A 12,387-nucleotide genomic window follows, 5' to 3' on the forward strand; every position below is an offset into this window, starting at 1 on the left:
TGGAAGGGTCTTAAAATTGTATGCAACCACCTGAATTTTTAACTAGAACGCAGTCAACTCGGTTGTGACATTGTTCCCAACTCCAACATTTAAGGCTACGCTAATGATAAATTGAATAGTGGTGCAGGAAAAAATCGATTCAAGCTCGAATCACGTTTCTAACATTAACGGTTCAGAATCGATTCTCATTTTCGAAAAATAGATTTTTTTTGCTGGTGCAGCTACTGTCGAGCAGAGCTTTTTAACTGTACCACGGAGCTTTTTAACTGTACTGTGGAGCTATTTTACTGTCCTGCGGAGCTCAGCAACTGTCCTGCGGAGCTCTTTAACTGTTAAAGAGCTCCGCAGGACAGTAGCAACAGGACAGGGAAAGTTTTTGCTCTTACTGCCTCTCCTTATTAGGCTTCAGGGGGGTGTGTAGTGTCATGTTACGGTGTTTGTTGTTGCGCCGCTAGAGTATGGAGGATGAAGAAAAAGAAATCCAACCGATTTGAAAGAATCTGAAAAAAATCGAATCGTGACCCCAAGAATTGATTCTGAATCGAATTGTGGGATTCCCAAAGATTCACAGACCTAATATTTAATATTGAAGACATTAAAATGATTCAGGAACATCTCAGTGGGGGTTAGGTCAGGGGATTGTGGAGGCCAAACTCTTTTTTTAGTTTACTATGTAATTCCATGTGTGTTGCTTAACTGTTATCATGTATTTAATATTTATCTACATTTTAAAAAAATAATCTTTGGGGTGGAGTTATTATTAAAACCCAGTTTCTGTGGTTTATGCATATCCATATTTCTTAATAAGTTGCTGCTACAGAACTTGTGTTGAATTTGGCTAATGACTTTCTTTTGTTGCGCTCAGTAATGTCAGATTTGTCAGACTTCACCATCTACTCAGAATATTTAATTTGTCTGTGTTTTATTATTAAATTTGATAAAGGTTAAATAATGTGAATAGATCTTCACTAAACCTCCATAAGAGTTTGATTCTTCACCTTTACAGTACAACAGCTTTTTATCAGCAGTGAAGAAATATGTCTGTGGTCTTGATAGAAGTCAGGTGTTTAGGTGCTTTGTTTAAAATAATGTTATGTAAAAGGGCTAAAACTAAAAAAAGTCAAATTGTGTTTCTTTTTTTCCCTGATTAACTAATTAATCAGAATTGTAATGGAACAATTATGGAAATTGATTATTGAAATAGTCAGGGTAGAGTTGCTTCTCTAGCACTTTGTAATGTAATACATGCCTTATATAAGAAATTGTGCCTGTCCATTTACTGTAGCCTTTACTCTTTCATCCTGTTCCGGTTACATGGAACAATTTGACCAGCACAGACTACAGTGAGAATCAGTTTGGTGTCAGAGGTTGGGTAAAAATGCTCACAGCGTGTGAGAAACCAGAAGCAGCTGTATTAATAGTTCTCTCTCTCTCTCTTTCTTGCTCTTTCTCTTACAGTTACACTGCTGGATTCCATGTCAGCACCAGGAGATCTGGGCTGGGAGGCCTACCCAGCAGAAGGGGTGAGTAGAGTCTTCTGAACTTGATGCAATGATGCTATGATACAATGCAGCTTTAAAACTTACATATGCCATGGTATCACCTGGACACTTTGTTTGACTAGTATCTGGATGGAATCCTGATAAGATTTTTGCCATATGCGTTTATATACACTAGTTAAATACATCTAGTTAGTCAGACTGAAATCTGGTTCATGTGTTGGATGGAATATGCAAATATTTTCATTGTGTGCTATTGTTTTTGGTTGTTTTAGCTGTTGAATGCGTCTTCAAAAGTCTCAAATATGTGGCTCAAAGACGTCTCAGACCTGTCTATCTGTTTTAAATGTGCCTTGGGTGTGTTTACACTTGCTCTTTATTTGATTTATTCTGATCCAGATATAATCCTGCTACTCAAGACTTGAAGTGACTAAGTATAATCAGTTCACAGTTTAAAATAGTGAAGTCAGTCTTGCAGGATCTACAGTTTATGCAAAAATACAGGAATCACAACCTGCATCGTCCACATGGAGTCTCTCTTCCTTTTAAAAATTATACAAATAATGTATTTCCATATGAAGCACTTCCTAAAAAAACTCATATTTTGGAGTTTGAAGTTCCCTTCTACCTTGTGGTCTTCACTGACCTTCCAACACCCTTTCATAGTCCCTCATGGGCAGCCAGGTGGCATTGCTATCACCCTGCTGACTTTAAGGGCGGGCTCTCACCCATCCGTGACTCTGACCTCTCTCTGGCTCTCTCAGCTGGTGTCCTGTCCGGGCCGCCTGCTGGGCACTGGAGCAGTGGAGCTCACTTTAAGCACACCTGCTGAGCGAAGATCCTCATGCCATCCCAGCAGGGGATCATCCATCATCACTATATTTTGCTGCACATAAGCAAATACCCCTGTTCTAATGATGGATCGCTGCAGCCTCAGGATAAAACAGCCACATGCAGATTCACAACACGTTTAAGAACATTTGCCCCCTAGGATTACAGCCGTGGTCAGAGGTGGCGGTAATTCATAGGGCCGGCTTTTTAGAAGTGATCTAAGATGAGCATTTTTGTGCTCTGCTGCACACTCCTACACATTCTAGCTGTTACATATTCCACATACAGTGGAGTACTCCAGGTGTGTGTTTAAAGGTGAATGGAAGGTTTTAATTGACAGTTCAGGTAGCCTTTCTCTATTTCAACTGTCACATTTTTCAATCAACATAAAGGCATAAATGCATATTTTATGCCTAACAGTTTTTCCACCTCTGTTGAATAAAACATTAACCGCTTCCTAACAATGCCAAGGCAAGCACTCAAGGTTGTTTGCCTATAAAAATGCAGAGGTTGATTGACAGGTGGCTCACTTTTGATGAGAAGAGAGAAAGCTTTTTACTTTAACTGATTGCTTTTATTATGGATGGCAGTGACAGTTCAGGCCTCATAATGCACTCATCATGCTTCTGTCAAAACTTGCAAATTTTGTCAAGGTGCTCAGAGTAGCACTTTGTAGATTAATCAGGACTATGAGCAATCAAGTGAAGATGATTGATTGGGCTCCTTTTATTCTCATCAGTAGTGAACCACCTGTCACTAACCCTGGGCAACGTGGGTTATAAAGAAGCTGTATTTTATCGAGCATACAGTGCCACTCCTTTCGGCATAGTCAACTTAATATTAAAAGTGATTTAACAAGTTTGCCAATCAAGTTTTAGACCAGTCTGTTCAGTATATCAAACATGTTTTCCAGCTGGTTAGGATAGACAATACATCACTGTTTCTGCTACAGCAATTTATATATATATATATATATATATTTTTTACAGCTGATGCTTCAGAATAAAAAAAAAATATATAAATTAGTCAGAGAGAAATGAGGAAAAGGCAGAGAGGAGAGACAGAGGGGGACTGAACTATCTAATGTTTAAGTTTAGCACGTAATGTAAAGCCTGTCACATGCTGGCACCAGCAATGCGCTTCAATGTACGTAGTTGTTGTTCTTTAATTCCTCAGTGAACCACAATGTGCCACACTTCATTTTAATTTAAAACTACATATTGAGAAAGATTTGAAATTTTACACTGAAAATGCCAGTCAATCTTCAGGTAGACAAACAAGTACTAAGACTAAGTTACTTCAGCTAGCCTTGTAGCCTTGTAGAGCTTGCATTTTTCTTTTTACAAAAACCTCCAGCATGTAAAGAGGCAGTAAACTGATTTAACTGTTACTAAGTGATGCTGAACACTTTATTCAATTCAAGTTATGTGAGTAGAATGTAAAAAATGACCTTGAACCTGGCTTTTTTTTTTGTTTACAGAGCTCTGATATACAATTCTACCTTAAGCTATTGATGTTCAAGGAGGGGTTGGGCCTGCAGCTGTGCAAATATAGTAAAGGCTTAATCTGTAGGCTTAATCCCTTTTAAATCCACTATCAAATACCAGTTTAAAATATTGCTCAGATCTAAACATCTGTATGATATTTATGATGAAGCAAATATCTGCAGATAGCATTATGAATTTTAAATGTGGAAGGCCTTTTTTGTGGTTCAATTCAAGCTTTGCTTGTAGCTGCTTGAAAGCATGCCAGACGAGTTTGATCTATGCATCAATGCAAAAGGGGATCCATTTAAAAGAATCTAACATTCTTTTTAGTTTAGATTTTGTGATGTCTCTAATTCCATGTGTTGTTTTAGTGTTATAATATAAAAAATGGAAAGTATTAAAAATATATGAAATCCTACTAGCATCTTTGTTTTGACAATGTGTTTCTCTCAATGTATGTAGTGGGAGGAGATCAGCGTTATGGACGAGAGGAACACGCCCATGCGGACGTATCAGGTGTGCAGTGTGATGGAGGCCAACCAGAACAATTGGCTGCGTACTGGTCTGATCCAGCGCGAGGGCGCTCAGCGTGTCTATGTTGAAATCAAGTTCACACTGCGGGACTGTAACAGCCTGCCGGGAGTGCCTGGAACCTGCAAGGAGACATTTAACGTCTACTACCACGAATCCAACAGTGCCACACCCCCGCCTTTGAGGCATATCCGTGAGAGCCAGTACGTCAAGATCGACACTATAGCGGCTGATGAGAGCTTCACGCAGACGGATGTTGGCGATCGTGTGATGAAGCTCAATACCGAGGTGCGGGACATAAGTGGCCTAAACAAGCGAGGCATCTACCTAGCCTTTCAGGACCTTGGTGCCTGCATTGCACTGGTGTCCGTGCGGGTCTTTTACAAGCGCTGCCCACTGGCTGTGCTCAACCTTGCCCGCTTTGGTGACACAGTTACCGGTGGCGACTCTGCACTGGTGGAGGTGCGAGGGTCCTGTGTAGAAGATGCCGAGGAGCTGGAGGCTCCCCGCATGTTCTGCAGTGCTGATGGAGGCTGGCTGGTGCCCATTGGACGCTGCGTCTGCAAGCCGGGCTTCGAAGAGGTGGATGGACTCTGCCAGCGTGAGTAGCTTATTGTTTAGATCTTTAAGCAGGAATGAGTGGGATGCAATTTGTGCTTTTTGGAACACTTTCGAGTAAACATCCTGTAGGTTGGGGGTACCCCTGCTTTTACACACCCACGACAACTCAGCAGAGGCTTAATAATTAGCCAATTAGTAGATTCAGATGTGTTAGAGCTGGAAAAACAACAAACTGTGCAGAGCAGGGGTACTCCAGGATAATGAACAGATGCAATTGCTCTGGATATCCAGTTGCAAAGGAAAATTGTCAAGTTTATTGTTGTTATATCGTTAGTTACCTTGTAGTAACAATACTATACAAAAGTGTGTATACCAGCCACATAATTACAGTACATCTCCAGTGGAAAGTGAAGGTCTTTCTTGTTTTCTCTGTCCTCTAATCCAGTGTTTATTTATCCTGCTCCTGTCAACCAACAGCAATGCACAATTTTACTATTGCCCAAGAAACCTAAGCACAAGGGGAGGCTTACTATACAGTGTTTTGTATTGTATTGCTCAATACAAGTCTTTCAAATGAGTAAACATGTATGTTGACCAATGCTTGCAACAGACTGGAGAAAATTAACACCCCCACATATATCATTATGGATTTACACTTGTATAAATAAGCTGACAATGACAGCACACATATTGGGGGCCTACGGTCTAACTTTTCCTAACAAATACTATTTCTGTGGACTATTATACAGCTGTTACAAGACAAAACACATGTAAAATGTGTAAAATACAATGAAAAGAAATGTGAATGCTGGAAAATTTTCACTGTTTTTCACAGTTATTGTTATTTTGGCCGTTTCTTGTAACCCTTATTCAGTCTGATCCGCAGAAGGGTGTAATGGCTGAGGTTTTCATGTCAGACAAGCTGGAGCACAGCTGATTCCACTTGTTAATCAGTTCCAGTCTTTAAACAACTGGTCAGCACAGGCAGTGTTTCTCAGACACCTTTCTGGATGTGAATTGACCATTAAATCCTGCATTATGCAGTGCTGTGGGTCATCATGAGTAAGATGAACAAACAGTGCTTTAGAAGCAACTATGCATTTTAACAGGAATGAATGTGAATGCAGTGAACTGTGTTGTGAGTTGTGATGTGTGATTTTGAGGCATCTGTTTGACCACAGTGAGGTCTGTAGTGAGGTTTTGTAGGTTCAGAAGATCTACTTTTAAATAAGTGTCTAGTTCTGGTTTTACTGGTTTACTGCTTCAACCAGCTTATCCTGGTAACTATTAAGTTATATTTGATGTGGAAATCATGAAATTCTGCTGGAGTATGGTTGTTTGGAACTGAAACGTAACGCACCATGCTTGTGGAGCATTGTCTCTTCTGTGTTTACTTTGTCCTCTAAATAACAATGTCTCTGACTGTTTGGCCAGTGGGCAATTTTGAAATAATCAGATTTTCTATGTGTCTTATCTGTAAACAAACCGTGCAGACTGAAGGTCTCTTCTGGTTTTATTTAGCATTACTTTTCCCTTGCTCTGCTGTGTTACAATACCCCCGCTTCCCCTCCCCCTCTCCCAAACAGAACAGGCTAATCTCTTTCCTCAATCCATACTGCTAACTCATTTTAGCCTTTCCTTGCATCTCTTTTTTAGTGAAATCCTGCAATCTTTGACCATCAGGGCAAAGGGAATGCTGTTAGCAAGCTAAGCCGTCTGGCTATCTCACGAGATGGAAAGGATGCATTTGCTGCATAGCCAGCTAGATGCATTCGTACACTTTTGAGAAAGCATGCTGGGATTGCTGGGGTGGAAGTAGGGTTATTAGGAATAGAAAGATACAGTTTTTGTCCCTGTAGTCTGTCTGTAGTTTAGGATTAGGGCCAGATTATTTTTTGAGCAAATTTAAGCAAAAAGAAAATCTGTGCATCATTTGAAGACAGAGGGTTTTGTTGTTAGGTTTAAGAACAATGTAGTTGTGTAGATCTCTCAAGTCTTTGAATTTTGATAGGATTAATTTAATATAGGTGGTGGAGTTAAGTATTTTTGCTATAGGAAGTCTGTTAAATTTAGAACTCTAATAATTACATTACTTCGCCTCCCTAGGTAAAGCTAATCCCATTTAAATAGGGCTTTACATCTTTACATCTGCCTCTTCTATCCACCATGAACACATATTTCTGTACGATTTTCTCCATGATTAAATGCATCATGTATGTGCAGTGTTCAGGCTGGAAATGTATTCCAGCCAGTGCTGTGTTCCACAGTTTCTATGTTAAATCTCTGCGGCTCAGGAGCATGTGATGATTCAGTTCTCAGCAGAATAACAGTCATTGTGTGTGGCGGATTGGAGTGATGTCTGGAAGGCTGAGCTGGAGGTAGGAGATTATTGAGATGTGACAGGGCGTTTCAGACTTTCTCTCCGCTTTGTAATCCTCTCTCTGTAACAGAATAAGAAATAATAAAGCCAGCCTTCTCTTGGCTGCCTGCTCGACTGTTATAGTGAGAGAGAAGGACGTGTAAGCATTATCATCTATGCAGAAAGATCTTGTTAATGATGGTAAGCTTTTGTCTGCTGTCAGTTTTTTTTATACGCAGATATGATTAGATCTGTTGGTTATCAAAGATTACAATAAGGGGATTTTCACACACCTTTTTGGGTCTGGACTCTCTGATTTTTCAGCTTGGGTCTCAATTAAAATAGCAGTTGTAGAAGGGGCTGTAAACCACAATCTGGACCAAAGGACCAGAGTTTGGTCTGACCAAAAGAGATGGTCTCAGTTAGGATCTATTGAACCATGGGCCGGTTTACCTGCAATGTGAAAGCACTTTTCTAGATGGTTTAAAACTTCTGGACCAAGTTTTAAACCACAAAAATGATATCACCGTTATTGAAACATTTCTTATCGAGATAAATACCGATATTGAAATATTGTCCAGGCCTACTTGGTGCAGACCCTAGTCCAGATTTTCAGGTCTGTAATTTTATGATTTTTACTACTATTCAGATTATTTTTTTCCTCTGGGCTATAAATGAACTCTTTACAGTGTTCTTTTATGTCAGGCTGAACTTGATTGAATGCTGAAGACATTAATTTAGGACTGCAGGTGTACATTCAATACTGCAGGTTTTTATTCCACACTACAGGTGTTAATTTAGCTCTGGGGGATTGAATTTGCTCATGCTGACATTTTAAATGGGCGGATTTAAAGTGTGCTGTATTCAAGACATTGGGTTTGTCACTCTGCCTCTGCATATTTGAATCAGTTTATATGGATGTTAAAGTGTGTAATTGCGTTTTAAAGCATGAATCTAAGGTAAATATTCAACTGTGTGAATTTTGTAATGAAAAACATTACAAGTACGAGTACAGTCCTTTCTGATTAAGAAGACTATGCTCAGTATGTATGCCTAGCAGGCCTGACAAAATAAGGCAGTTTTAGTTCTGACTGATTTTGAATATTATAAAAAAAAAAGTAGTTCATTTATTGATTACATTTTTCAACTGCGTTACTGTGGTACCCCATTTTGATGGTGTTTTTAAAAAAAAAAGCCAAAACACCTTTTAGGTGTTGCTAAGCAGTTCTTTGGTGGTTGTGGGTTGCTATGGTATCTCAGGTGGATACTATGGTGTTGTTATGTGGACAATAGATGGGTGCTACAGCATGGCAAGGTTTAGGCATTTGCTGTGATGTTGCAAAGTGATTGCAAGGGTGATGCTAAGTGTTAAATCGTTCCTTTAGCACGAGTACCCACACTGATACTAATAATCATCATTAGATCCAAGTAATCAAATTGTGGTAGGATTTTTTTTGGGCGCATTTAATTATTAAAACATCTGATTGACATGTTATTTGCTGAATTGTTTCGTCTCATTACCCTTTGAATAGAGTCATAATAGAGGCAGCTCCTGTCAGCAGTGAGCCTCCTAATCACTACTGTTTGAAAGCGGGAGGCCACAAAATCTTTTTTCAGCACTGCAGTTCCCAGAGAGAGAGTGAGAGACAAAACCAGACCTTTAAAAAAGAAGCTGACAAAAGCAGGGATTGCAGCTTCTGGGGAAAGGTAAACAGCTCGTCCATTGCCTTCTGGGTAGTCTTGCTTATGGTTGATGGACTTAAACGCTGTTTTTTTGCTCTGCTGTCTGCTTCATCCAGCGAGTTGCTAATGGATTCATTAATGGCTTCTGCTTTTGGCCTGAGACCAGAGCCGTAGTGTAATTACACCGTCATTATTGTTGCTTTCTTTGCTGGCGCTTGTGATTTTTCTCACCTCTAGCCTGCCTTCTCCCTGTCCAGTGTGAGATGGACTCTGCCCTGTGCTCCTGTCACCCTGAGACCTATGTGCTGAGGATGTTGGCGCTTTTTAAATATTCATACATCCTTCCTGGACTGCTGCCTCGTGGGTGGATGTGAGTGTGGAGAAAGAGAGCAGGGAGTGGGAAGAGGAGGGGGGTGACAAGAAATGAGAGGTCTGTGAGGGTGATTTTAACAACAGAACCAGTAGCAGAAATTGATGATGTGAGACTTAAGTGAGAGAAAAAGACAAAAGAAAGAAATGAAGAAAGATAGAAGGTGGTGTTATAATTAGTTAGCACCTCATTTGCTGGCTTGTCACTACTCTTCATTGTGCTTCAGGCTGGGCAGAGGATATCTGCTACATTCGTTAACAGCCTGTTAAAGATACCAATGAATAAAGTGTGTGTATGTATGTATGTGTGTGATCTGTGGGTCTTTTGAATGTAACTGTGCTGCATGTATATGTAATGAGTTGACAACTCATTGGCCATTATTGGTATTATTGGTACTGACTGTAGCCCATATGTACCTCTACCTGCTTATTAATAAAAAGTAGGTATGTCACAATATCAGTTTTTATTTGCACAGTATATTGTCCCACAAATAATTTTATGAAATATTGGTATTATTGGTACTGACTGTAGCCTGTAGGGGAGGCGACAACAGGCCTATGCCTTGTCCTCCTAATGCGTATTCCGTCTAACCGGTACTTTTAGATGAGACTTAGGTGAGACACTAATTTAAACTAATCTGACTCCATTTATAATTATCAACTAGGTAAAGATTAACTGTTAACTATTAATAGTAGCACATCTACTAAGATTAGAGTCTATCTAATAAAACTAGGTCTTGTTAAATAGTTCAGTGATAGGAGATATGGGCATAAAAGCTAGACACCAATACTACATAACATGTGAGAACAGCCTGATACCTGGGTTGAGATGTTCAGCGGTCCAGAACTTAGTCTACACTAGCGGTTACAGAACATAACACTCAATCTTATCTATTTCCCTCAGAGGTTAGAGTGTGGCATAGCCAACAAAACTACATAACATGTGAAAACAGCCCGGCACCTAGGTTGAGATGTTCAGCGGTCCAGAACTTAATCTAAATTAATAGTTACAGGACATAACACTCAAACTTCATATTCCCCTCAGCGGTTAAGAGCTTAGTATAGCACCCAGTGAAACTCACTATATAACTATGAAAGTCTAGAAACTTAAAGAATCTCAGACTACAGACCTCTTTGGCTCCTAGGCTTACTAGGAAAAAGACTCAACAAAGTAATTGCTACAGATTAACAGTTAGTGGTTTATTGTGACCTTAATTGACATATGTAACAATGTAACAATATTCCTAAAGTAATCTAAAGACAGATCTAAAGATAACAGTTAAGAATAGTGCACAGTACATTTGAAATACAATGTTGTATGGTATATTTGAAGTGATGGTTACATGCAGAGCATGGGAGGTCTCATACTACCAGACAAACTCAGAGAGTAGGTCTTTGTGCTTTCCTTAAATATCCAACCAGAACATTACACCTCAAATTTACATTGAGATTGGAATTTGGCACTATTTACCGACTATCATAACCATTTGTTCATCATGGCCTTTGATCATCACGGGGCAATCCTAAACCCATCAGGAGCAGGAAGGGGAGTGTCTCTCCAGAATGGAGACATTTCTCCCAAAGTTCAGAGATGTTTTATTAAAAGGTTATCTTTAACATTTCTTCATTGAGACCATTGTACTTCTCACACTGAGACCATTAAAATGATACCAAACACAAAGACATTCACATTTCATATTAACAAGATACATTTCAGATCCAGCATTTAAAAAGATTCTTCAGCTCAGTAGACATCCTCAAGCAAGATGGTCAGTTGCCCTTTGGCCCCATCTTCAAGCAAGAGGTGTTAACTGCCCTTTTGGCCAGGCTTCATGATTTCATTTGATTAACAACACAATGCCCGAGGTGAGGAGCGGAGGTGTGCAAAGACAATTACGGTACCCCATGGAATAGCCTTACAAGCCCATATGTACCTCTACCTGCTTATTAATAAAAAGTAGGTATGTCACAATATCAGTTTTTATTTGCACAGTATATTGTCCCACAAATAATTTTATGAAATTGCAATAATTATAATGTTGTTAAATATGATAAAATAGCTTAATAACTACACCCCTTAAAAAGCAACCTTCAATTTTTCTGACATTTCAGACTATGGTATTTAAAAAAAAAAAAAAATTAAACCAAATAAAAAAAAAAACCTTCCTTAAAGAAGAGAATCAACTTCTTACTAAGAAAAACATAATTTGCCATAATCAAGGTCAGAAAAGGTATTGATGAATTGATTTTCAATTTTCATTACAGATGTCTAATAAGAACAACACTGGCTGCTGATCAATATTTGTGTGCATCATATACACTGGAATGGCAAAAGTCATGAGATAATAGTATGTAAATTGATCACAAAAGTGTTACCTTTGTTTACCTAGTGTTTATGTACTTGCTGGAGTGTGATGGGATATGTGCAGGTGCGATGGATCGCTTATAAATTAACCAATAGGGTGTGGGAATGATATATATTTATACTTCTCATCCAACCACAATCAGATTTACTCTATCTGGATGAAGAGATTTATCTGGATAGGGTTATTTTTTTGAACGATGAAAAGCTGGAATGAAAACAAGCTGAAACGAGGAATAATGAGGCAGATAATTGTGTAAAAATGTAATAAGTAGAAGTAAAAAGTCACCTGAAAAATAAAAATAATACTCCAGTAGAGTATAGATAACCAAAATTCTACTTCAATAAAGTACTTTGATACTTGACAATTTTCCTGAATACATCACAGAAGGCATCACTGCCCACGGTGGAGAGTGCAATGATTGGTAATGATGGTGACCAGCATCATCTAGCTAGAATTTTCCATGAAAACAGACAAGCAAATTGGCAGGAATCTGCCAAGAACACTGACTGTGTTGATGTGATACCTCCCATAATTCACAGCCCTTCCTGTCTAATTAACAGTAAATTACCAGGTAAAAGTGCACGAGAGGTCATGAATAAAATAGCTTTGAGCTCATGGCACACATAATAACCAGCCTCCGGCATAATCAAGGAAAGACATATCGGGAGTCTCAATAAGTCATGACACTGTTTAAGCCACAC

The 12,387-nt window shown here is 39.1% G+C and overlaps 1 protein-coding gene across 1 annotated transcript in view; it reads left to right on the forward strand.

The window, feature by feature from the left end:
* Positions 1 to 12,387, forward strand: part of ek1 (eph-like kinase 1) — a 135,183-nt gene that overhangs the window by 18,906 nt on the left and 103,890 nt on the right. Inside the window, exons 2-3 of the mRNA XM_022681064.2 lie at positions 1,459 to 1,523; positions 4,280 to 4,949. Of these exons, the coding sequence (XP_022536785.2) occupies positions 1,459 to 1,523; positions 4,280 to 4,949 (735 nt within the window). The remainder of the gene's footprint in view (positions 1 to 1,458; positions 1,524 to 4,279; positions 4,950 to 12,387) is intronic.

Source organism: Astyanax mexicanus, chromosome 1, assembly GCF_023375975.1.
Source record: "Astyanax mexicanus isolate ESR-SI-001 chromosome 1, AstMex3_surface, whole genome shotgun sequence".
In the NCBI taxonomy this organism is placed as follows: domain Eukaryota; kingdom Metazoa; phylum Chordata; class Actinopteri; order Characiformes; family Acestrorhamphidae; genus Astyanax; species Astyanax mexicanus.